This window comes from Canis lupus, chromosome 2 (genome assembly GCF_003254725.2).
Source record: "Canis lupus dingo isolate Sandy chromosome 2, ASM325472v2, whole genome shotgun sequence".
Lineage (NCBI taxonomy): Eukaryota > Metazoa > Chordata > Mammalia > Carnivora > Canidae > Canis > Canis lupus.
The window spans coordinates 50,875,803-50,903,257 of NC_064244.1; the positions used below are offsets into that span (position 1 = coordinate 50,875,803).

At 43.1% G+C, this 27,455-nt stretch overlaps 1 protein-coding gene across 6 annotated transcripts in view; it reads left to right on the forward strand.

Moving 5' to 3' along the window:
• Window positions 1–27,455, forward strand: part of MAST4 (microtubule associated serine/threonine kinase family member 4) — a 544,916-nt gene that overhangs the window by 151,464 nt on the left and 365,997 nt on the right. For all 6 annotated transcript variants that reach the window (XM_049103363.1, XM_049103372.1, XM_049103368.1 and 3 more), the window contains exon 3: window positions 22,399–22,523. In XM_049103363.1, coding sequence (XP_048959320.1) covers window positions 22,399–22,523 — 125 coding nt within the window. The remainder of the gene's footprint in view (window positions 1–22,398; window positions 22,524–27,455) is intronic.

Sequence of the window (27,455 nt, forward strand, 5' to 3'; positions counted from 1 at the left end):
CTTGCTCAGATTTCATCAGAGGGAAATAATTGTGAATGTGTGCGGAGAAATAACACTAGTTATATTTATATCAGCACCATTTATTATAATTAAAATTGAATATCATCTAAAGACCTGGCAAAAGATAATGGCTAAACATACATATATACACATAAAATGGAAGACCATTACAAGCATTAAATATCATGTTGTAAAAGAGTTATGTTTTAACACTGACAGAGACTCACAATATGTTTTTATAGGAAATCCCATTGCGGAATGGTCTCAGGGCATTGTTTGCCTCATAGGACTTGCTGTAAATGTGATTCAATAATTGTATGCTTAACAAGAAGGAGGAAAACAATTCATGTCTGCCAAGGAGTTTTCTCATACTGGGATGGGAGTCAGCTGGGTTCCCTATATTAATGGGCACATGAAGGATGCTATGGTCTTTCTTACACCCTGCAATTCAATCCATGAGACCATGTTTTTGCCACTGAGGTGTTTTGTTTTGGTTTTGATTTTTTTTTTTTTTGTATTAGTTGGCTTATCAGTAGGTGACAGTAATATTGGAAAACAACAAAATTTCAGTGGTAGAGACAAGTGTTTGTTTCTCACGTAGCTACAGGTCAGCTGGGTTTTGGATATTTTCATCTGAGCTCTGCTGGGATTGGTTGTAGGATGCTGTTTGGGTCCACATTTGCTCCACCTGCCTGTCTTCTTTCTTGGACCAGCAACTACCCAGAGCATTATGTTCTGGTGAAAAACAGGAGTAGCAGAGTGCATGTCCACCAGGTCAGGCAGGTTTCAAGCCAAGAATTGGGACCAATAATTCTGTTTGTCATCATTGGCTTCTTTAGTTAAGACAGTGTTTTACAATAAAAATATTTGCATGTATTTGTTTTTTAAAATTATAAGTGATATCTGTTTAATATAGACAAATTAGAAAATGAAGGGGAGGAAGCGAAAAGCCCTTACCTCTACCATACATTGATAGCCATAGTTGAGCTTTTGGCATTTTCTTCCCTAACTAAAATTTGGGGTGACCTCAGGGTATTAGATTAAAGAAAAATGCCATCAGTACTTTAATTTTATTTTTTTTCTAATTTTTTTTTAAATTTCCTTATTTATTTACTTATGATAGTCACACACAGAGAGAGAGAGAGAGGCAGAGACACAGGCAGAGGGAGAAGCAGGCTCCATGCACCGGGAGCCCGACGTGGGATTCGATCCCGGGTCTCCAGGATCGCGCCCTGGGCCAAAGGCAGGCGCCAAACCGCTGCGCCACCCAGGGATCCCAGTACTTTAATTTTAATTATTTATTTTGCAAGGCTAGCTTTTAAATAATAAACCCGGAGCTTATGATGTCCAACTCTGCCTGAAAATTTTTTTTTTCTTTTTTGAGGCTAAAGGCATTTTTTTCTCTTCATGGTATGCAACTTGTTCAGTCAGCACCCAGAAGCATCATGTAAACGCTACATGGGCTCTGGAGCCCCCTAATGAGTAAAAGGAACATTATTCTAATCATTATATGGACCCTTAAGTCAAGGCATAAATATGTGAATAAGTGCCTGACAGTTCACAGCAAGGAAACTAGGGGGTGAAGAACACATCAGGATCTTGCGTCCTGGCTTCTTGATAGGCCAAGGAATGCCCCGAACCCTGCTCCTGAATTTCACAACCGTGATGTATGTTGCAGCCCTCATAGTCAGGAAAGGCAGGATTCTTTTCCTTTTGGAGAAAGCTGTGTTTTTCAAAACAGAGTGGCTTGTTTGGAATGTAAAACAAAGAGGAATTATCTGTGCTTGTAAGGTGCATCTAGGAATAATAAACCATCTCTGCAAGTATATAAACCAGGATTTCTGACACAGAATGTGGTGTTCTGTCTTGGGGGGAGGGGAAATAGATATTTTTCTTTCTCAAACTCTTGGAATCAGTTTGGAATACCCTCTGAAAAAATTTTAAAAGCATTTCAGAGTGAATTTTACTTCAAGAAGGAAAGGGGGAAACAGCCCAATCCTAGACAATATCTTTTTCTTTAAAATTAATCTGGAGGCCTTTGTGTTTCGGTGCTGTGTAGCATGGGTGTCTCATCCTAGAGGCCTCCTTAGCATAGTGGACGAGGCAAAGAATTGAGATTACAGTGAATTTACATCAAATAAGACTTTTTTTAAATGGGCAGCCTTGGTGTTTAGTAAATATCACTCCTAAATATTCTCCCTGATGCCCTCCATGTCTTTATTTTCATAATTCCATCAAAAGAATGCTTAGATATAATGATGTGTATAGAATGCTGCAGCAAGCAAACCAGAACATACCAACAGCCTAGCCCAGTACTCATTTATTTCTTGTTCACGTGCATTGTGCAGGTTAGCAGGCAGCTGTCTTCTTCGTGGTGAGTCAGGGAATCATGCTCCTTCCATCCTCTGGCTTTATTCTTCCTTGTGGCCTTAAGGTGGATGCTGTGCGTCCAGCTGAGAGAAGTGGAAAAACAGAGGAGAAAGCTTTCCAGCTCCTTAAGAGCCCCGGCCTGGAAGAGACACGTTCTTGTTGTCCATTCACATTCTTTCTTTCAGGATTCTGGAACATGATCACATGGCCAAATGCCAGCCTGGTGGCTGTTGGGTGGGGGGTGGGGGTGCATCAGAATGGTCCTTGCTGGTCCATTGCCTCTGTATGCAACTATACCAGGGGCAGTGGCAACATGATGCTTGGTAAGTTGTAGAAGCCTGAGAGAGAAGTTGGTTTCAATAAAGAAAATGGGATAAACTCAGTTTTCAGTATGTTAAGTTTGAAATACCTCTAAGACTTGCTAGCTGGGCATGTCAGATAGGACTGTGGAATCACAGAAAGGGAGACAATTGTATTTGGGGCAGGAAAGGATGGGCTCCATCTCAGAGAGGAAGATGATGATGAGAAACTGTCTATGGAGTCAACAGTATGGTCACTGGTTATGTTGGGGAGATAGTGAGGTGGGGGAAAGAAGTTAGTATGGAGTTGGGTTAAAAGCAAATGGCAGCTAAGGGATGAGAGGTAGCTAATTGGTTGGTAGTTGAGTGTAGGCAGCTCTTTCGAGGAGCGGTGCTGTGAGGGAGACTAGAGACATGGGTGGGAACTCGAAAGGTATGATGGGTCAGAAGGAGATATCTTAGCATGGGTCCATGTGAGCGTGTTTGTCAGGTGTCGGGATGCTATTGAAGAAAGAGATGATAGTGCTTTGGGAGAAACCTGGCAATGTATCTGCAGCACGTGTAAGAAGGTTGGACTTTTTATAGGAGAAGGGGTGCCTCCTTCCTAGAAATAGGAGAAAGGAGGAGCAAAAGGATACAAAAACAGGTAGTCTAGGTACATCTGGATCATGGGATACTGTTCAACCGTAAAAAGAAATGAACTGGTGATGGGGATGACAGCCTGGGTGAGTCTCCAGGGAATTACACCACGTGAAAAAAGGCATGCTGTTTAATTCCATTTGTCTATGCCATTCTTGAAATGACACAGTTGTAGAAGTGGAGAACCGGCGAGTGTTGGCCAGGGCAGCAGGAGGGGGGGTTGGGGGGCAGTTAGTATGACTATAAATGGGTGACATAAGGGGTCCTCCGGTGATGGACATGCTCCGTATCTTGACTGTGTTGGTGTCTTCATACTGTTGGTTATGGTCTACTGGAGGCTCACAGGGTGTTGCCATTGAGGAAGACTGGGGTCCCGTGTATTGTTTCTTCCTACTACATGGGAATCTACATGTATCTCGAGAGTAAGAAGTTTCATTTTTTTAAATTTTTTTATTTTTTAGAAGTTTCATTTTTAAATGTTCCCTTTCCATATTGCTGCTTTCAACAAATGCGCTTAATAAAAAGTAGGTAGGTTAATAGATTTGGTGGCTTCACTTTTCTCAGCGCCTTATGAGACCCCTGGGGAGCAGTCAGGATTATATGGGCGTCGAGTAGAGAAGGAAGTCACATGGTCTTGGAGAACAGGAAGGGAGCTATAGATGTAGTAGGGTTTCTTGGAAGCATCAACAACCCCTTTAAGAACTGAGATCATGAATCAGAAGTGAAGGCTGTCTTATCTGTTTGAGGGAAAGGTGAAGATACCAGGGAAATGTGTGTACTGGGAATAGTACTTCCGCAGAACATACCAGAGAAGTCTGGTTGAGGGTCATTTAAGACAGTGGTGGGAGAGTGGAGCCAAGCTGTGTAAGAATGAGTTTTGGTGCCCTGTAGTGAAATTTCTTAGTGGTGGAGACCAAGCCCATGAGAGCTTGAAAGGAGGATTGGAAGTGGGGACCTGGGTGTGTGGTGGTGTTGGGGACTGAGCACTGGGTGGGCTGAGTTGGACTTAACCAGGCCCTGAAGGACGAGTGAAATGTTAATATTTTGAAATCTGGCAAAATTTGAAACTCTTAAAGAGCAAAGGCATTTACAGTGGTTGTAAACGGTGCTCTCTCGTGACGCTCTCAGTTTGGGTTCTTGGTTCCTGGCCAACAGAGAAAAAAAACCCAGATCCACAGATAATTCTGACTTAAGGTTGTACTGGCTTTAACACCTCCTATTTCTGTTCGTTTTGCTGTTTGTCAATATTTTTAAAAAAATCTGCAGGCTGAGGGCGTATTACTGGAATCAGTTGGTTTAATGTTTTACGTTAGAACTTGTGGAAGTGTGTAGTTCATCAACAATAGTTATAAAACTGGACAATGTCCACCCATTCTCGTGGGTTGCTAAGCAATCAAGAGACAGATCCATTAGCCTCTTCTTCCTGGTGAGACTGCCTGCTTTGCAGTAGCCTTTAAAACCACTGTCTTGGGATCCCTGGGTGGCTCAGCGGTTTAGCGCCTGCCTTTGGCCCAGGGTGCGATCCTGGAGCCCCGGGATCGAGTCCCACATCGGGCTCCCGGCATGAAGCCTGCTTCTCCCTCCTCCTGTGTCTCTGCCTCTCTCTCTCTATGTCTATCATGAATTAAAAAAAAAAAAATTAAAACCACTGTCTTCGCCACTCCTATGTCAGTTGGTATCTGGATATTTTGTTGATATCTAGGTGTTCTAATTATAAGAGGACTCTTGTGTATTTTCATTGTACGATTTCTCCTTGTCAGAGTAGGAGAATCTCCAGAGACTTCTTAATGGGGGCTGCAGCTGTTAGCTGGTTCCTGTGGCAGATGCTGCCTCCCAGTGGCTCTGTGTCAGGGAGCCTTTTGCTGTGGCTCATCTCCCATGCAGATGGCCTACCAGGGACTCGTTGCTCCCCCTAAATAGGTGATCGTAAGGTGATTTCCAGGCCCCTGGTCACCTGCTGCTTGGGAACTGCCATGTGGCCACCTTGTTCAGAGCCAGGCTGCAGAGACCTGCTGGAAACTCCAATACCTCTTTCAGGTCTTTTGTACCATGGAAGCCTTCCCAGAAGTGATGATATCAAGCATGCTGGGAGAATTAATTGAGAGATGATCCAAATGAGGACTTGAAGAATCAAACGTGTCTTTCTTATATCGAGAGTCAGATGAGAGACTAGACCGTTTGCTTTGAAGTGGCGAGAGCTCCAGAGAGTGCTGGAAGCCGTGCTAGGTCAGCAAAGCTGGCTCATCAGAAAGCCGTTGGACAACTTTGTACCAGATAGAGTTCGAAGGACTTGAAATTTAGTTTTGATTGTTAATTAAGAGGTTGATGGAAGACTCAGTTTCCCTTAAGTTTTTTTTTTTTAAGATTTTATTTATTTATTCATGAGAGACACACACACACAGAGGGAGGGAGGCAGAGACACAGGCAGAGGGAGAAGCAGGCTCCACGCAGGGAGCCCGACGTGGGACTCGATCCCGGGTCTCCAGGATCACACCCTGAGCTGAAGGTGGTGCTAAACCACTGAGTCACCCCGGCTGCCTCCCTTAAGCTTTTTGAGGTACCTTCTGAAGAGCAGAAAGTATCTTGGGACTTAAGTCATTGTTGACCTAGAATTTCAAGATTTCTCAAGTAGGAAAATCAGCCGAATGCTGAGAACTGAACCATCCTCACCTGCAAAATAAATTTGCCTTCTGGATCTTCAACTGGATATGGTGTGGATGTGGCAAATCAAATGTCGTACCTGAAATTCTTTAAAGTACACCAAGGAAGAGCGTCCCAGTGGTCTAGACAAGTTTTTCCAGGTGTGAGTTTAAAAGTCATATGTGTCTAAACATTATTATAAGGAGGCTCTCTGTGTCAGGCTAGTGAGGAAACGTAATGGAAACCAATGAAAGCAATGTGAACGCTGGGATCCACAAAGCGCTATGGATCCTCCCTTCCCCCTTTAGTCTCTCTCTTACGCTCTTGGTATCTCCCCCATATTTCTGGTGTTCTCATGGGGTTCTATAAATAACGGGTTCTGATTATTCCTGGGAGAAAAACAAATTTATTGAATCCACATATCAAAATTTCTAGCAGTTTGTTCTTAAAATTCTCTTTAGAATTAAAAGTTGATTTCAGGTGGAATTTGGGGAGTCACTGTTGGCAAGGGGTTGATTGCTCGAAAGGGCACAGTTACATTCTTTTTTGTTTTCTCTCCACTGATTTTATATTTGTGTACATCCCCAAAATTTTGTTTTGTTCCAGTAGGGTAGACTGAGGCCTGCATGGCTGGACATGGTTTTCCTGCCCTTTTTTTTTTTTCTTTTTTTTAAAGAGAGAGAGAGAGAGAGGCAGAGACACAGGCAGAGGGAGAAGCAGGCTCCATGCAGGGAGCCTGACATGGGACTCGATCCCAGGTCCCCAGGATCAGGCCCCGGGCTGAAGGCGTGCTAAACTGCTGAGCCACCCGGGCTACCCTTTCCTGCCCTTTATGCATGGAACGCTTTCAGGTTCTGAAAAGTGTGCAGATTCCCAGCTTATCTTCTCAGTTCCTTGTATGTATCATCTATAAAAGATGACATGGTTTTATCCCTGTGACGCTTCACTGTCTGTGAGAAAGCCATAAAAGTTGAATTAACTAAGTTATAGTTTTTTTGGTTTTTGGTGTTTTTAAAAGGTTTTATTTATTTATTCATGAGAGATACAGAGAGAGGCAGGCTCCCTGCAAGGGGCCCGATGTAGGACTCGATCCTGGACCTCGGGATCATGCCCTGAGCCGAAGGCAGATGCTCCACTGCTGAGCCACCCAGGTGCCCCAACTATGTTGTAGTTAAGAACATGAAATACAAATTTAAATGATAGAAAATCCATGTTACTTATTAAATCCCACACCGAGCACTCCCTGGAATTATTAGGGAGGGGGAGATAAAGTTGGGGAAGGCCACACTGGAGCACACATGGATCCAACATGCAGTTGGATATGGGCAACTGGCTCTTCTGGTGACATTTTCTTAACACATACAATGAAACTGTAGCACACTTGCATAGAGGTGCATGCGAGGTGCTAATTGCTCATGTGCTGGAATCCTCTAGATAACACAGGCATGGTAGTCGGGTGTGGTGCAGTAGCGATTAGGGGAGACGTGTGTCAGGAAGAGAATGGAACACACGGATTACACTGAATGGGATTTCGAGATAGAAAGCTAGTGACTTGGCCGGGTGGAGTTAGCATCTTGACGTGTTACACACCGCTGTTTCAGGGTGTGATGGGAATCGTGAAATGGGGATCAGAGGCCCAGATGCCAGTCAGAGGTACAGATCTAAGTAAGGCGTGTCTTGGTTTCTGGCTCATGACTTAATCATCTGTAAAATGAGTGGATTGGAGCAGACGGTCTCCAAGTCCCTTCAAGCTTGAGTAGTAAGTAATTTTAGCTACCAAGAAGAGAGAGGGGGGAAAAAATCTTTGCAGAGATTGGTTTCCCTGCATTTTCCTCCCTTCTCACAAAAATACTTTCTCCATTGTTGGGCACGGAAGCCCGCTGTCTCCTCCAGAGGACCATTCCAGTGATGTCCTGTCATCGGCCTCTGAAACCCAGTACCCCAGGCCATCCATCTCTTGTTTAAAACTCATTTTCAGTGGCTAATCAGAGATCAAGAATGTAGACCGTTTTTTTCTTTTTCTTTAACTTCCTGGCTGGAAACTGAAAATGAAGCTGACTTGATGTCAACTCCGCAGTAGAAGGAGTAGGCAAAGAAATGCAAATGCCACCAGCCGGGAAGTTTAAAGATTTATAAAAATTAGTGTTTCTGATATATTAATGACTCCCGTGGTGGTAGCCTGCATTTGTCATTGTCATGTTCCATTGTCATTCAAGTACTTAATCAACGCATATTGTCAGGGCTACATTTATTTTCTTGGGTCTGCCCAGCCGGATCCTTTCTCGGTTCTTTGACAGTCCTGTGTCAGGTGCCCTGCATCACATCAGGGCCAGAGGGGAGAGCTGCAGGCTGAGTCACTTCTTTGCTTTTAACCCATTGCTAACTTGTTCACTGCTGGGGGTGAAACTTTTACAAAGGATATACACTGAAGATGTCTGGTGTCCCGTGATGTAGGATATGCCTGTAGAGGACAGGAATAATTAAATATGTCTATGCCCTTGTTAAAAAAAAAATCTGAAGCAAATTTCTCTGGGCTCAGAACAAGGCAAGACAAGATTAAATTAGTCTGAAAAATTTGAATTCTCTTGCTGGTTAAGTGGTGAGAGTTAGGTCACCCACCGTGCCTGCCTTGGTTGTCAGGAATGTTAGTGCAAAAACGTTTTGTTGTTTGGCTGTGCTCCATTACATGAGGTTTTGGCTGCAGTGGTATATAAATAATAAAAAGAAAATTGGGGGGAAAAAGATACATGTACAAACTTCACAGCAGTGAGGGGAGCCTGGGTGGCTCATTTGATTAAGTGTGTGGTTTTGGCTTGGGCCTTGATGTCAGGATCCCAGGATTGGGCTCCATATCAGGGTTCCCTGCTCAGCAGGAAGTCTGCTGCTCTCTCTCCCTCTGCCCCCCCCCCCCAATTGTGCTCCTTCTCTCCCTCTCAAATAAATAAAATCGTTTAAAAACCAAATAGCACTGAGACATCTACTTAGGTGTACAAAACAGGGACGTGAAACTCACGATCCTTTACTCTACATTCCGATTCCATCCCAAACGCCTCTTCACATCACTTGCTGATTCTTCAACAGCCTTGTCTTTCCTCCTCCCCACTGCTCTCTTCTTACAGGATGGATCACTTTTAATTTTCTCTTATTTGTAGACCTATCATCCCTTTTACTAGTTTGTAAATTCCTCCAGGAACTCTGCCTCGCATTCGCAAAGCAACGTTTCCTGCCGTTGCCCATATTAAGTGCTCAGTAAATAGGGTTGTCAGACAAAACGCATGACGCTCAGTGAATAATACCAGACAAACCACTAATGATATTTTTAGTGTACTTCGGTCCAGTATAAAATATGGGGCCATGTGTATTCAGATTCATCTGAATCCAAATGTATTTAGGCATCTTATATTTTTATTTGCAAAGTCTTTCGGTAAAGACTGGAATGGTTTTGTATCTAGGCCTTCTCAGACATGCTGTCTCACAGGGCCATGCATGGTAAGGGAGGCAAGAGGTCAGAAGCCCTACATATAGATGTTAGTATGATATCCTTTTTTAAAAAAAATATATTTACTTATTTATTCATGAGAGAGACAGAGAGAAAGAGGCAGAGACACAGACAGAGGGAGAAGCAGGCTCCATGCAGGGAGCTTGATCAAGACTCGATCCTGGAACTCTAGGATCACGCGCTGAGAGCCACCCAGGCATTCCTACAATATCCTTTCATATGTTTTCTTTGACCTTCTGGCTGCTGAGTCCCCTCAGAGATGGGGCCATCTTGGTGGACAACTCCAAGCAGACCAGGTGTGTGATAGCTTCTTTGATGTAGGCAAGTCTGTATGCATGTGCTCTATTTCCATGCTTTCAACAGCCATGGTCCTCTCCCTGGATTCCAGTAATGGGAGGTCAAATGCATTGAATGAAATTGCTAGAAGAAAATGATCAGACTGTAAGTCTTGACCAGATGGCTATTTGGAGGGTGTGTGTGACTGGAATAACCACATGGCTGTGTGCCCCACACACCCCCCCAGCAATGAGCACACTGATTTCTCCATAATCATGGTTGAAATTCTCTACAAAGGAATGTTGGCTTGTCTACTGATACCATTACTTTAAAACATGAAGAAGTGATCCTGTCATTCAAGGCCGCTTTCTATCCTCTAAGCTTTCAGAAGAACTCACTGACTAAGGAGTAGACCAGAAATGGGAGGCTGACTTCCAGCCCTATCACTTCTCATTAATTTCTAAGCAGGGCTGAGGCAATCGGGATAATAATCGTGGCTTTCCTTTTTCTCTTCTTAAGAACAAGGGCAGTGTTGTGTTAGGTTTTGGAAAGCACTTGGTGATTTGTGGGAGCTTAATTCCGGGTGTCGGGTTGCAGTTTAGATAAACATCCTTTCTTAGATTCCATTGCTTTTAAGCCAGGTGAGAGGGATGTGAACTTTCCTACTCAGAGAGGAAGGAGAGCAAGCTGTACACTCCCTGGTGGAGGTCTCTTTCCCCAGAAATGGGGTCTTGAACAAACTACCGTTAGGAATCACTGGAGGAGATCTCCTGTGGTATTTTTTTGAATTCACAGTGGTGTTGTGGATTTTTTTCCTTACTCATTAGCCAGTATCAACAAACATCTCAGAAGACAAAAAATACTAGATTCTTCAGGAAGCATAGATGTTGTCATTGAGGAGGAAGAGTTTGAAATCCATTTGGAATAAATGTCAGCTTGGAACTAGAATCTGTTCCAAATAAATGATATGTGAAGGGACATCGTTAGGTGAACTAGAGTGTGTATATGAAAGGTTCCTTGGGTAAACAGAACTTGTTGGGAAATTTGGACTCGTCTGGGAATTTATGCTCGGATTGTGATAGGGAGTTTGTTTTATCCCCTCGTGGCTGCCTTTGTTCTTTTTGTTTCTCTTGTAAAGCTCCTGACGGCTAGCTCGTCCTTGGCCTCTGTCATAAGCGTTTAGATGTAGGGCAGTTGTCAGAAATGTTTAGCATCTCAGGGCTGCCAGTGACATTCTGGTGTGTCAATCAAAGCATCTTAGGGTGCAAAAGAATGTAATTGAATAGGGGTCATAATTTCTCCAAAAGCAAGATGCTGAGTGCAAATTGTCATCTACTGTTTTGAGGCTAATCAGCTTACTTTGAAAAGATGCAGTATTTTGTGGAGGTGTCGGACTTCTTTGGAGATGCTTTTTTTTTTTTTTTTTTTTTTTACTTATTTTTTGGAGATGCTTTTTAGAAGGGAAAGTCAAAACCAAGAAAAGTGACACGTTAAGGCTACTGAGTCTTTGCTGCTGTGGTTACAGAACAAACAATTGAACCAAGTTCGAATATTTTTCTAGGCAATGTGGAACCACAGAGTAATGGAAGAATATGAACCCTTGGTAGAAATAGAAATGAAAGGTACAATGGAGAGTTACTATGCACAGACGTTTAAGTTTGTGATCACGTAAAAGTTTGGTACGTTCTGTGTGCCAGATGTGACGAATGGCTGCAAACACATATGAGGTACAGTCCCAGGAGACAGAATTGACACTGGAGAGAGCATATTGTATAAAATGATAAATTGGATTCTCTGCACACAGAGCCACATAGGAACAGGTGGTATGATGGGGAAAGGGAAGGCTGGTAGGGCTTGGGGTATGGATTCAATGCCCATGATGCCAAGATGGGTAAAATATCCTGGAGGGGGACTTAAACCACAACTGAACATAAACTATGTGTTCCACACTGTGCTGGGCACTTGACGTGTGTTACTTATTGTCATCATCACTAGAGATACGAAAATAGAGCTCAGAGAGGACAAGTAATGTATCCAGGGTTCTCTAGCTAATAAATGGGGAAACTAGGATACAAACCTGTGTCCGACTGGTTTCTCACTCTATGATCCTGAGTTCTCTTGATGAAGGAATGAGAACCACTTATCCCTGAAGTGCCCTGTGCTGGAGAGAATTCGATCCAGTCTGAGAACGATGCCAAGGAGGCATGCCTTTGGCAGGAAAAGGTGTTCTGCATTGGAAAGAAGAGGGGATAAGCCATTGTTTATCCCAGGACTTCTCTTTGCCAGATGGCCCGAGAGGCTCTCTGTTCACAATCTTTAGTCCTCACAACCACAGTAAGGCTTGCTCAGTCACTTCCATTTTATAGAACATGTGTTGGGAACTGGGGTATAAGAGAATAAGAACTCTGAACAAGGCCACGCAGCTACTACACAGTAATAGGCTGTGAATTTTGGATTTGAATTCAACAGTTTCATGAGTTTAAACATTGAACATGTTTCCAGGATCCGGAGAAGGCAGTTTAGATGGAAAGCTATTTCGGAAGGAATTGGACAAGCTGGGTTGGGAAGTCGGAATGTGATGGGAAAAGAGGGGATGACTCCTACTCATTTGGTTGGCATTTTGAAGCGTGCAAGATTCTGGTCCTCTCGGGGGTTTTCGAAAGGTGTGGAGGCAGATGGGAAAGAGGAAGGAGCAAAAGGAAGGGAGAACCGGGAGCTTGACAAGTAGTTTAACAGCTGCTCCACATATCCGCAAACTGACTCTGAGAAAAAATGGTTCTATTTATTTGCCGTTTCCTTCCATATATCTTCCCAACAGCATTCATCAATATCTGTCATTTCCCAGGGGGTTTAGGCATGTCTAGCAATTCATTCTGCTGAATTATATTTCAATACGTGGATGGAGGGAGGCCAGATTGCAGATGTTAACTCTGACCTATGCCCAGCGTTGCCTAGACACGGCCACCACCCAGCTCCTGGGTGCCCTCATGCAGACAGCCGTTCCACGCGGCACCCCTCGCTGTTGGATTCTTGTGACCATGTTCTCATTAGGGTAGGCTCTGTTTAATACTTGTTTAAAAATCACTTGTAGGTTGGCCCATTAGCCTTTGGTCTGTACAGCTAGCGCTTAGGGCAAAACCATTATGTATTTTTCATAAGAATTTTAAATCCAGATAATCATCCTCTGCATGGAGACCTCTTGGTGATGTAGGTGCAGCAAGGATTTGCTGGCAGGGACTGGGTCTCATTGCAGAATGGGAGAACTTGCTGGGTGGTGTGAGCGCTTATGATAATAGGAACATTGCAGTGTACCAAGCTCTGTTTCATGTACTCGTTCATTTGATCCCAATAGCTTCCCTTATTAGAGTTTGAGAGTGGTAATATTGGTGGATGAGAAGACCTACTTCTTCTTAAAGAGCAATTTAAGGTAAATGGATAGGTACAAAAGATGGGTAAAAAGACCAAACATATTTCTGAGTATGGATTCAGATTGTTCCACATGCAAATACATGGCATATTGGCTTTTTTCCCCCTTTCACCATAAAATGCTAGGAGTAACATGGTGGCCATCTGTGATCGAGGGTAAAGAGAGTACCTTTGAGTCATGTTACCATATTGCCCACAACTAAGATGGCTTTTGATTTAAAACTTCAGCTGTGGTTGATAATGGCAGCGGCAGCTAGAGATGGTTTGTCCAAAGGGTGTCACTTTTGTATTGTAGATGTGAGCATTCTGTTAGTTTTCTCCAGTCCATAGCACGCTCACAGTGTGCAACTGGCCTTTCGTGATGTCCCAAAACATGTGTCGTGTACCCAGTCTGGACTTGGTCCACTCGCATCATCTGCTATCTGCTTTGGTTGCTGCAAGCTTCCTTCTGAAGTGTCCTCTTACCTTTCTCACCAGGCCCTCGTGGTTAGTATTGTTGCCTTGCCATCCTTTGTGATATAGGATGCTGGCGAGACTATTCCACGCAGTGAGGTTGGGCGTCTCCATTGGGTTTGAGTCTTGGAGCAGAACCGAGGTTTAGTGACGGCTGCATGGTACTTTTAGTTGGGTTCAGGCCTTGGTGTCCCAGTGGCGTTACATGCTTTGCCTGCCACCCTCTCGGAAGGCATGTGCACTCTCTCCATTCAGCGTTCAGTTTCCTAGTAATTGGAGATTCCCCCAATGGGAGGCAGTGATGTCTTTAAGGCCTTAAGGTCAAGGCGGAGCTTTGGACTTAGCTTGTGTGAGTAAGTACATACTTTACTTTCTTTTAAGACGAGAATAGCAGCTCTCAGTATAGGAGTCGGTGAACTTCGCTCTCTGGTCACAAGCCTGTTGGTTTCTCAAATTATATTTATTTGTGCCATTAAGAAGAGTGATTTAGCAGTGTTGCCGATGCTGTCTAGGTATAGTTATTCTTTTACAGCGGGGACAAGAAATTGGAAGTCAGTCACCCATGTGAGAGGGAAGATGGAAGGAACCATGTCTCTGTGTTGTAGTAGCAGCTGAAGATGAATAAAGGGAGGCTCTAATTGCTTCGAGTGTGACAGTCGCTATGATGAGGGAACCAGTGTTTGGGAGTGAGCAGTGAAGCAGAGGAGGAGAGCATCTTGGGGATGATGGAGTGTACTTGAGGACAGTGGCTGCTGACTCATGCATTCTCCCCGGCTTCAGCCAGTGACTTGTCCTGGCCTTCAGCCTTTCTCCATTTCTAAACTTAGGGGTGCTCTGGGGAAGACTCAGTTCCTCTGACTCATACGTGATTGGAAGGGCTTAAGTTAGTTGAGTGGAATTTGCAAGAGCAGGTGCTGACGTAGTTTAATGTGGGTGCCTCCTAGACAATAAAAACAGACCTTGTTTTTTCTCGGGAAGGTGCAGGAGTTTTAGCCAAGCAGATGAACGTGGTTTATTGTGTGTGTGTGTGTGTGTGTGTGTGTGTGTGTGTAGATAGACATAACAGAATTAACCATTGTAACCGTTTGTTGTGCAAATATCACTGCCATCCACCTCCAGAACTTTGTCATCTTCCCGAACTAAAACTCTGTACCCAGTGTACAGCAGGATCCCCCAGGATCCACGGTTCTACTTGCTGTCTCAGTGAAATTGAGACAGAAATTCCATTCCAGGAGCCTCTCATCAGAGGAGTCATACAGTATTTTCCCTTTTGTGTCTGACTTCTTTTCTTGAGCATGTCTTCAGGGTTCATCCACGTTGGAGCATGTGTCAGAATTTCCTTCCTTTTGAAGGCCGAGTGGTACTCCGTTGAGTGTCTATACAACATTGTGTTCATCTGCTCATCTGTCATCTGCTCCCGTGAATGATACTGTGCACTTGGTGTACGCATATCCATTCAGGTCCCTGCTTTTAGTTCTTTTCTGCATATGCCCAGAGGTGCAAGCGAGCAAGGGAGGTTTTAGTGGCAAGTGGGGAGGGTCAAACAGTGGCGTGTCCCACTTGAGTGGTGGATGTGAATGTTCAGGGAGCTGTGTGGAGAGCTTCAGCAGGTGCTCAGGTTGGCAGCGGGCAGAGAGCCGAAATGTAGAGACAAAAAGGATGAGGGAGCTGAATGGGTGGCCCCTTTCTGCTGGGTTGCCAGGCCTATCCTCCTTCCCTCCCTCCTGTGGTTCCCCCACCTGGCCAAACCCCATGACAGTAACACAGCCACTCCCTCAGCATCCTTGTGTCCCTGGCTGGTGCCTTAGAGGGAGAAACAAACTTTTTCAGAGTTTTTAGGTATAACTAAGCCCCAGAAGCCGTATCTAAAGACTACTTTGTTAGTAGTTACCAGGTCTTGTTTTCCCTTTGATGGCTTGTTTGTAATCCGAGAGAAATGACCCCCACATGTAAGATTGCCGACTGACTGCAGAATCTACGTTGCACTTCAGGTGATAAGGAACTTTTTTACTGGAAGCTTTTAAATCTAGTCAGGTACCATTATTCCCTGATGATAAAGTAGTTCTCCAGAGGCTATATTTAATTCTTTATAGAGCCATGCTGTTAAAATTATTGCTGACCTGGTATTTTCCTACTTCAGAGGGATACTTCATACTTTGGGGGGCTTTGAAAGCATGTATTTCATTTTTGAAAGCGTGCATTTATGGAGGTCGTCTTGTTTCTTGGGATTCTGGATGGAAACAAAGGGAAACACACACTCCAGTGAAGAGACCATATGTAGCCTACATAGAACCAAGGCGCGATCTGGGTCTAGGCTCAGTACTCTACATATTTTAAAATACAGTCTTAAAAGGCTGCGTATCTTCCCCTCTGTTAAGTAGAGGCCCCATGACCAAAACAATAACAATAACCAATATGAAAAGCCCATTCAAGTAACTTCTACCTGTGTGTTTGAAGCTTGACAAGTTTTTCAATCTGGCCAACCGATTTCTGCTTTAATATGGACCTCTGTTTATCGCCTCTACATTTCTAGTTATGTCAGGAGAATATATGTAATAAATGCTATAATAAACATATCAGAATTTTATAAATGTGTTTCCAAAGAGCACAGAGCCGATCACAGTTCCAGTTGTAACAACAAACTCAATTTGGTATTAAAATAAAGCAGCCAGATTGGTAGGCAAGCTCACCTCTCCTCCAAGAAATTAGGAATGGTATTATCCATTAATTTCCACCCTGTGCAGCTGAATAATGCAGTTGACAGATGCTAATTTTCTTAAATTGTAGGCAGCAAATGATGCATGAATACAACAGCAACACACTTTTTAGAGGCTCTTGGTAGTCATCAGAAAGCGAATTTATATAAAGTTCGATGTAGTCACTATCAAGTATGGCACAATGTTAGTACCTTCTAATGACTGCCCTAAATCCATCTGTTGTCCTCTTTTTCCCTATTAACACTAATGGGGATCTAGGCAGGAATAAAAACCTCCCATGTGTTGTGCTAACAGACCATTCAATTTATAACATTCATGTGATTCCTAAGGATAAGACTCATGCAGGAATAATGACGTCTAAAATCTAACCGGTGACAGGATGATAAATATTTCATTGTATATGTGTGTATTTCCTAATTGAATTATTTTTCCAGTGGCTTCCCAAAAGTTTATTTTTTGCTCACCTTAGGATATATTGTGTCCTGGGTCGCTTTTTTGTGTTTCTTACTTTTTTAAGCTGATATTACTGAAGGTCCACTGTATGATGTTTTTTCTTTTGGGGTATTCAGAACACCCCCTAAGTTTACCCCTGTTTCACAGCTGGGGAAACTGAGACTTGGAGAAGCTCACGAAAAAGTGATGGAATCATTTGGAGGTCAGAGTTGGTGCTCAGGAAGTAGGCTGTAGAGTCTACCGTAACATTACTGGCAGCTTTCATGGTTTCATGTCCTGTTGGGTTCGAAGAGCATATGGGGTAAATATATGGAGTAAATTGAAAAGCTTAGTTCAAACTGAATTCCAAAACAGGTCAATGATTGAACCTCAAAATGCCTCCTTTGGGTTAGGTTCTGTTGACATAATAAAAGAATCGAAGGCTGACGGAGAGTCTCTCCTTGACCAAACTCTAGCTGGGTTCCTCTGAGCCCTCCTTCTCAACCAGGCCTCGGACTTGGCCTGTAAAGACACAAACAAACACTGGCATAGGTTCTCACAGCTCAGGGCAACCTTCTTAGCATGACCCCAGTCCTCTTAAAGGGCCTGCCTGAGAGAACTCGGTGCTGTCAGAAATTTTTGTTTGGGCGAGTAAATAGGGACCCTGTGTCCCAGGCTCTGTAGGAGGGTAGGATCTGAATTTGGTGACTGCCAGCTGGCAGACAGGGCTGGCCTCATCGCAGTTACACTGCATAACCCTGTATAATTTTTCACTTCCCTGACTCGACTGAGCCTCCACTGGCTCCCTGCCCTACTCCCTCCTTCTCTCATTAAAACACTCGTTACTGTGGACAAATTGAAGGTGAGTTCAGTTCACACTGAACTCTTTTTTTTTTTTTTTCCCCTGTTACAGTAGTTACTCCTGATTAAAATCTGTCCTTACCACTCGAGTGTCGCTCTTTGTTTTCCTTTGATAAGACACATATCCGGCCTGGTACACTAAGGTGAGACTTCCACATGGTACAGTAGCACATAAAATGTCCGGGGCAGTGGGAGGCAGAGTGGCTTTGGAGGAGAGGACGCACAGGGGTCCTGTTTGCAGTGGTCTCTGCTTGCTTTCCAGTGCCCTGGGAGATCTGATGACACTGAAGGGTTGAGAGTGTGCTTTGGAGTGTGTGTGTGTGTGTGTGTGTGTGTGTGTGTGTGTGTGTGGCGGGGGGTGGTGGTGGTTCTGTTTGCTTGTGCCCTTTCCCAGTGCTTGTTCTGAGTCCAACATCCCCTCCAAAGTGGGTCTGGATTCCCTGAGCAGGATCCTAGCATATGAATTCCCTACACTGAGGATTTATTCAGGAACCGTCCCTGTTTCCTTATGTGCCCGTGGGAGAACAGAATGCAGTCTTTCCCAGCATCCACTGCCATGACTTTCTTCTTCTTCTTTATTTTTTTTTTAAGATTTTATTTATTTATTCATGAGAGACACACAGAAAGACAGGCTGAGACTTAGGCAGAGGGAAAAGCCGGCTCCCCTTGGGGAGCCTGATGTGGGACTTGATCCCAGGACTTTTTTCTGTTTTAAAAATACACTCCTAGGGAAACCTGGGTAACAAAAATAAAGTTAACCTTAATGAAATTCAACTTAACTAGAATTAGTTAAAACTTTTAAATAAAATTTAAATCGCTATTAAGAGGCATCTCGGTGGCTCAGTGGTTGAGCATCTGCTGTTGGCTCGGGTCGTGACCCCAGGGTCCCGGGATCAAGTCCCACATCAGGTTCCCCGCAGGGAGCCTGCTTCTCCCTCTGCCTGTGTCTCTGCCTTTCTCTCTGTGTGTCTCTCATAAATAAAAGCTTTAAAAAAAGAAATTAATAGAGAATAATTTACTACAACCCATATATCTGCCAGCCAGCCTTAGCTAAACTTAGTATTTGCCACATTATTCATATGTTTTAATATTAAATTTATTAAAACCACAAGTGACAACTTAATTCTTTAAACTTTTAAGTTCAACTCATAGACCCCCATTATTACCTGCAAACGATTCTTAAAATAATATTACAGCATTTTCTTCCCTGGACCTATTCTCCATTTTCTCTGCCAGAGATAACTCTAATTCTGAATTTGCTATTTATTCTTTTCACAAAGAAATACTAATCTTTATTTAGTCTTTATTATTAAATACTTTTTCTTTATTTCCTTTGCACTCCAAGAACACATTGCCCTATTTTGTTGCTAGGGTGGTGAGGTTGATATTGATGGAATGAAAAAGTTCTCCTGATAATGTGAAAAGTGATGGTGTATTGACTGTTTCCCTTGTCCCAGGTTGAGTGCGTTAAGTGCATTATCTCATTTAATCCCTTCTGCTACCATTTCCCATCTTTTTATAAAAGCCATTTTCCTTCTCCCTCTCCACCCTGCCTCCCCGTATATAATATCACCTAGCACACCATAGGGTTGTTAAGATATTGGAATTGCCTGGGATATAGTAAGGCCTTAGTGGATTTTTAGCTATTTATGCTATGCTACAAATGAAGTTTAAGAAAATTATCTGTTTAGTTTTATTCTATTCACACTTGATCAAGTATTGATCAAATAGTGTAGTTTCACTGCATTTCAGGCAATAAACATTTATTGGGCACTTACTAAGTGCCAGGCACTATGGCTGGTCCTGGGGATAAAGAAAGAAATACTTGTTAACCTCAGGGAGGTTATAGGGAGACAGTCTAATAATTAATTTCTACTAAAAGAAAAAAGACTGATACATAAAATTATTTGGCCAACTGAAATGTTTGCCATCTGAGTTTTTCCATTGCTACATTAAATTCTTCAACTGTTTTTGTTTCTAAACTTAGAAACTGTTTTTGTTTCTAAACTTTAAACTTTTCTTTCAAAGGAAGCATCTGGGGGCACCTGCATAGCTCAGCTGGTTGAGTTTCTGCCTTCAGCTCAGGTCATGATCCCAGGGTCCTGGAATTGAGCCCCACATGGGGCTCCCAGCTCAGTGGGGAGTCTGTTCCCCGCCCCCCCCAACTCATGCTCTCTCGCTCACTCTCAAATAAATAAATAAATACAATATTTTCAAAAAAATTAAATGAAGCATCAGGAGCACAACAGTGGTGAGGCCAGAGTAGATTTTCTCCACCATGCTAACCTTGGCATCACATAGCTTCGATGCCTTCTATCTGGTTTCTTTCTGAAATATGAATAAAGAAAATATAAAACATAAAATACAGAAAAAGAAATAGAAGGGATCAGAAGAAAAAATCTATGGATTCTGATCACTGGAGGTTGGTATGTTCTTAACAAATGATGTCCTTTAAAGACTTTATTTCTATGTTAAATCATTTCTTCATGTAATACTGATCTTAGTTTTCTTAAATGCAGTCTATGGTTTTCTTGTCTATCTTTATAGATGTCCTGCTTTTAGATCTAAAAGGAGGCAGATTGCTCAAAGCTCCTCTTAGTTCATCTTTTAGTTGATATTTTAAAATAAGGCAAGGAAAAAAATAAAAATATTTGACTTCAATTCTGTGACCTTTCCTGCATAAAAATCGACCTGAACGTTTTTGAGGTGGTGACCAGAATCAGAGGGTAATTATACTTGAATTTTTAGTGACAGAGCTTATGCTTCACTTAATTGGTATTTACTATATTTGTTTGTTTGGAAAAAGTCATAATCTCTTATGTGGGGTTGGGGGCAGCAGGTGACAAAACTCAGTATGATCCCATTTTTGTAAGAAAATATAGGTTATGGAAGGAAAGCCTGGTATAGAATCGCTGAAATGTTTTTTTTTTTTTTTTTTATTTATTTATGATAGTTACAGAGAGAGAGAGAGGCAGAGACACAGGCAGAGGGAGAAGCAGGCTCCATGCACCAGGAGCCTGATGTGGGATTTGATCCCGGGTCTCCAGGATCGCGCCCTGGGCCAAAGGCAGGCGCCAAACCGCTGCGCCACCCAGGGATCCCAGAATCGCTGAAATGTTGACAGTGGTTTCCTCTGATGTGATTATAGGTGACATTTTTCCTTTATATGTGGACATTTCCTACTTATGAGCCAAGAGGAACCAAACTCAAGTGAAAAAGATACTTAACATTTTTACTACTGTTATGGCTAAGTAGCTAACATTTACTGAGTGCTTTACTTAGAAAATTCTTTAATCCTTTCAACCATTCACACAGGCCCATTCTCCCCATTTTAGAGACAAAAAAAGCCAAGGCTGGGAGAGGCTGGCGAACTTCCTTTCCCATTGTCACCGAGGCAAGATGAAGATCACAAAAGCAGATCTCATTTTCCCTATAGTCCGTGCTTTCACTACATAATATGGCAAAAGAGCAATTTTGGCAGAATAAGTAATTGTTTCCTTTGCAATTAAAATAGAAATTTCTCAAAGCACTTGGATTAAAGCATTAGGCCTCTTCACACGGACGATGGCAGGAGCTGCAGCTCACTCCTGTACTTGGATAGTGCTAGTAGTTATCATGCACCTTGTTAGTAAATCAGTTAATATAGCCCAACAGTTATTAACCGGCAGGATATACTTGTTGCCTGAGGCAAGAGACTGAAGCTCTTTTATAAGGAACAGATCTGCTGGGGGAAATCCAGATGTTGCCTCTGCAGCAGGGCTCTAGCCACATGTGCTACAGTCCCTCCTGTTTCTGAGAGGTATGTGGCTGGATCCCCACCTACCCACTCCCAGCCTTGCATGAGGTTCTCTGAGTTGCCTGCCATCTTTTCTCTGGGCCTATGTGTGTTTTGCAGGGAAAGAAGAGCCCATTTGTTATTTAATCAGTCATTGGATATTTAATGAGCACCTACTATGGCCACTCATTGTGCTGGTATCAGTGTGAAGTACATAGACATCAAACATGGTTACTACATCCTCTGAGCTTCATTACTGGGTGAATATTCATGTCCATCCTAACTCCTTGATGTCAAGGAGCCTTATTTCCTGTGTTGGTAACTAGTTCAGTCCTTGTGCCGAGGAAATAGTGGCATGCAAATTGGTTCACCTGTTTGACTATTAAAGCCATAACATATATTACAGCTCAGGGTTGATGTGAGTTGCTCATTGAGCCTAGTCTGACACTGATGTCCTGATGATGCGGATGGGTATACCCTGTGGGTCCTGCGGACATGGCTGGGTGGCCACCAGTTCTTTGGAGAGAGAAGTTTTGAGAAGGAGGCACCAGCCCCATTCCACCTAGACAGAATTCCAGGTCTTCCTCTTGCTGGTCACAATCTCTACTTTGCTGACCCTTGGGTAGCTGACTTTGCGATCATTTTCCATGTCAGATACTGAAAGAGTCCCTCCGTAAGTGCACATCTGCTTCAGTGATGCTGAGCATGCTCTGCGTACTGAGATGTGTCTCCAGCGAGTCCCTGTGCAGTAGGCAGTGGTAACAAGATACTTCATTCCACCCTGGCTGAAAGCTGCAGGCGCTGGAGCTGAAAACATGGAACTTGGGTTCACATGGGCAGTCAGGGCAGAACTTGGGGCCGGATCCCTTGACCTGATTAGAGCACTATGCCTCTGGTTGCGATTAATACATGAATGCGGGGAGGAGGACAAAAGAAGGGACTTGCTGTTGTCACCGACGTGCTGATGTGCTGCTCGCCACTTAACACTGTCTTCTCTTTCCCCCATGACAGGCCGGTACCTCCTTCCAAACCCGGCGGCAGGGCAGGCCTGGCCAGCTTCGGCGGAGACGTCCAACCTCGTGCGGATGCGCAGCCAGGCCCTGGGCCAGTCGGCGCCCTCGCTCACCGCCAGCCTGGTGAGTGTCCTCTGCTTTCGTGCGCGGGGCATCCTCGTGCTCTTATCTCCCTACCGCCCTGGGGACTGGTTTAAGCTTCCTGAGTTTACCTGGATTTGAACTTAACCCATGTTTAACATTATTATGCAGTGTGAAGCTTTTTGCCTGGAGTGTGCTGAGCGTTTCCAAGCCCCCTCTCCACGGCCCCAGCCTGGCCTGTAGAGTGTGGGTTGACTTGACTGTCTCCTCTCTTCCCGCAAAAGAGATGAAAGTCTTTCTGAGCTTCCTTTTTCCTTAAATTGTTTGCAAATAATTTCAGACTTGCCAAAAAGTTGGAAGAATATGAAAAATAAGTAGAACACGGTTGATCCTCACCTTGATCCAGCTATTAATTTCTTGCCGGATTTGCTTTTTCTCTCTCTCTGTGGATATATGCTGATGTAGATATAAGCATATGTGTGTATTCGTATATATGTGCACACACTCAGATAACGGCTTGAACTATTTAAGAGTACACTGTGTATGTCCTGGCTGTTTGTTATCATGGTTATAGACGTTGGTACATTTGTGGCTACTACAAGCCTTTTATCTATTCTCCAGTCTGTATTTCATTTTTATCAATTGGGTCCATCGTATCCTGTGTGGCATTTTTCCTCCAGTGTAGGATTGAGTCTGGGGTTATATATTGCATTTAATTGTCATCTCTATTTAGTCTCTGTTAATCTCAAATTTTTCTACAGCCTTCTTTTACCTTTTATGACATAGACATATCTGAAGACTATCCTTCCTCTCCTAGTTTGTAAAGATGGAATGTTTCTCCTATTATCCATGCCTGATGTGTCTGATATTTCCTGTTGGTTCCAGGCCAGAATAGGGATTGGATGGTGATGTGTCCTCTCAGGGCTTGCCTTCTGTAGGCCCATCGTGTCCACCCACCCCTCGTCGTGTTGTTAATTCCCCCTTCCTCCCGCCCCCCAATCATGGTGTTGATTTCTCCATTGTAGTAAGACTTTTTTTAATCCTATAATCAGTAAGCATTCTGTGGGGAGATAAATTTCAGGCCATGTGAACATATTTCTTGTCATCAAAAATATCCCCCAGATTTCTCATCCACTGGAGATTCTTGCCTGGATGCTTCTTTTTTGTGTAACTTGAAACTGGTCATTATTCTAACACCAGGACTCGAGCCACGTTGACCAGTTGTCTGTCAGTTGGCATCCATATTTGTGTATTTGTTCACAGCTTGGAGTCCTGCTTTCCTTTTTCACTTTTTTCCAGTGTTGATCTTTATTTTTACCCATAATGCTTCCTAGAATTGTGTTTTCTCTTGGGTCTTTTAACTTCTCTCCTTCAATCTTTGGCACAGACTAGAGTTCTCTATAAGTTACTTTTGTATTGGTGGTAAGGTTGTATGATTTGGTAACAGATTTTTAAATATCTTTTACTGATGGTGATGCAAATAATTTATCAGTGCATTATGGTGCCTTATACTTTTATGCATTAGTAATAAATTAAGTCGGATGTTTGAGACTCATTCAATGCAGAGAGATTTGACTTAGGTCGAGACTCTAGTCTTACTTTTGCCATTAGGTAGCTGTATAAACTTGGGAAAATCACTTAGTTTGTCATATTTTATCAATTCAGCTGCACCTGTTAGATGAAAAGAGGTATTTAAGCAGCCTCTGGAAACCAACTTTGGAATTCCCTGATTCTACTTCTAGAATAATAAAGATTGTGAATGTAGTGAATAATTATCCCTAAAAAAGTTTCTCTCAGAATATTTTATGACTTCAAAATTGACTATAGTCTTTAAACCTAAATTCATCTTTTTTCTCTCATGAAAATTTTAGGACTTATATTTAAAGGTACAGTTAATATGATGGTAGTTCGCATCTGCCATCATCCTATCCCCAAGGTTAGTGTTAATTTTTCTTCTTGGGGAATTTCATTAAAAGCTTATTTTATTGAAAGCATTTACTTTTTAAGGAAAGAGAGAAGTGCCTCACAATTAATCATTTTTTTTTTTAAACAAAGTGCTTTTTCTGGGTCAATGCAATATTACTCTTAGTAATTACTCAGTATTACTCAGGTAGTAATACTGTATCTTATGTAATACAGGTGGTCCCATACTCAGAAATGGAAATTGATTCATTCATTTGTAAAACGCATATCAGGTGACCTAAGATACTTGGGAATAAGATAAAAAGATAAGAATTATTAATAGAAAACACAAAAACTACTCCTCCAAGTACATCTGAAATGAAATTCTTACCGAAGAGTCATGAAATCATTAGCTCTTCAGTCCTGTGAGTTTTTATACTGTTGGCTTGAGCGCAAAGCTGGGGAAAGTGCTAGGATCCCATAGGCAGCAAACTTAAAATAGTACCTGGCACATAACAGGTCTCGAATGTTAGCAGTATTGATGCTTCTGTTAATGATGTATTTTGGGCATGGTTGGGTACAGAAGCCAGAGCGTGGTTAGCCATTCACTTGACAGTGAAGGTTTAAAATGTAACCCTCATCTTATCTTTCCTTCAGAGGCTTCATTACTTCCTGTTGGTGGGGTAAGGGAAACTATTTGCAGCCTCTTTGACCGAGTCTTCTCCCCCTGCCCCTTTCCCTCCCGTTCTCTCCTGGTCAGAGCAGCAGCAGCCGGAGGGGAGCCTCCAGGCAGAGCACCATCTTGATTTCCTCCTTGTTCTGCTCTTGGCCCAGCTTTCTGGGCCATATCGATGTTTTTTACTGTCACTCAGTGTGGGCTAATGCCTTTTTCTACTTGTGGTACCCTTTGCACACCAGGAATCTGTTTCCTATGTCTTGGATTGGATTACATCTAAATTATCTTGTGGATGACAATTCATTATCTCTCTAATGATAGAGAAGGATGGTTGAGAGGTGGAAATTTCCACTTATTAGAACTTTCTACATTTCCTTCTAAACAAGGGATGTGTCACATGGTTCACTAAACAACAGAACGGGCTTCATTCTGACCCTGTCTCCAGGCCACTGTTCTCAACCCCATTGCCCCTGGCCTAGAGCTGTAAGTCACCTCTCCTCCTGTGTTTGTTATGGTGCCCCTTAGTTTTACCTGCTAGACTGCAAGCTCCTTGAGGGCAGAGTTCCTGTCTGCTCCGACTTGGTGCTCCTCACTGCTCCTGGCACAACTCCTTGCGTGTAGGAGGCATTCAATAAATATGGTTCATGGAACGAAAAATTATTCCTGCAGCGTGACGGATTACTCTAGCTGCAAGGCGAGAGTGATGGTGTGGTTCTGGGTGCTGTAAGACGATCCATCTAAAACTCTTTGTTCTTGCTCTATGTGCATCTTATGTTGGTGATTAGCCATGAAGTCCGTGTAATGGGCCAAATCCCACATAGTTCCACATCGGCCGCTCAAAAAATACACTGACAACGTAGTGAAGAGAGAGGATGACTGTCCACATTCAAGGAAATTCGGTTACTATGCTCATAAGCCGTCAGGATGTAGTCACGTTGATTTAAACGTTTGTTGGCTCATGGAACAAGCCAGTTGAAGTGTTATGTGTCCTCAAATGTGGAAAAATAGGAAAAACAGGAAGCATCGGAGTGTCCCAATGACAGCATCACACTTGATAAAAGCGCGTTTCCTGTTCAACCCACCAGCAGACACTTCAGAGAAGTACAGGCTCCCAGCCTCAGAGCTGTTCTTAGGTTAGTAAGATAGAAATGAAGGCCTCGTGGTTTGGTAGGTCTGAATCTTAGTAAATGCATAACCCATGGTGATGTAAATGCCATAGGCAAACTGGAGGGTAATGCTAACCACCTTCTCAAGGAGGAGATTAATTCCTCGCCTGAAGTATCTAGTTTTCCATGGCAATGCTAAATGTAGTCGTGCTCCCTCTCCCAGACACGTTGGGCATTTCAGATAAATGGCATGTTGCCAATTCATCCTAAGTAGCCTGGTAGCTAGCAGAATCCGTGCTCAGCCAGTGTCCGCCTGCTGGGACACCAGCCGGGAGTGCTGATGAAGTGTCAGATGTATACTTCATATACATTAATCTGAAGAGGGGAAAACTCATTTCTCCATTTGCTGCTTCCATCTTTCTGTCCCTCCCCACACACAGGGGTAGTTTGTCAAAGAAGTCAGACTTGTCAGAAGCAGGGGGATTTATACAGATGCTGCTTTCTGGCAAGAAAGATGGAAATTTCAAGAGACAAAAAGCAGGACCAGTGGTAACTTATTTTTCTGTAGGAAAATAAGGCGGTAAGGCTTGATGATTAAAGTTTAAAAATAGTATGTGTGGCCATCATTTGAAATCCTCACTTTTGTACTTGGGAGTAATGGATGGATGGCAGAAAAACAGTGAAAGCTAGTTTACAGTGTTTTTCTCCAATTTTCTCTTTGATTTGAATTGTGAGCTTCATCTGCTTGGTGGGTCAGAACCTCCCCATGTCACCTTTCTTCCCCCCCCCCTTTTTTTTAAGATTGATTGATTGGAGGGAGAGAGAGTGCACAAAGCTAGTGTGAGAGAACATGAGTGGGTGGGGAGTGGCAGGGGAAGAGGGAGATGCGGGGTCCCTGCTGAGCAGGGATGTGGGGCTCAATCCCAGGACCCTAGCATCATGACCCGAGTCAAAGGCAGATGCTTAACTGACTGAGCCACCTGGACGCCTCTCACATTTTTTCTTGTTGAGGTGTTCCTTTACCATCTAGTTTGAAACTGCTCCCCACATTGCATGCCATACATTTTCTCCATAGTTTTATCCCCTTTCAGGATACCACACAATTTAGTTCATTAGCTTATCTATTAACTACTCTAATGAAAAATTCATGACAGTAGAGAGAGTTTTTCTGTTTTCCCAGGGCCTGGAATAGTGCTGACACGTAGTAGGTGCCCAGTGAAGACTTGACGCGGCGTAAGCGAATATTACTTCCTTTCTATACATTTTTAGGACCCTACAATAGACTCTTGT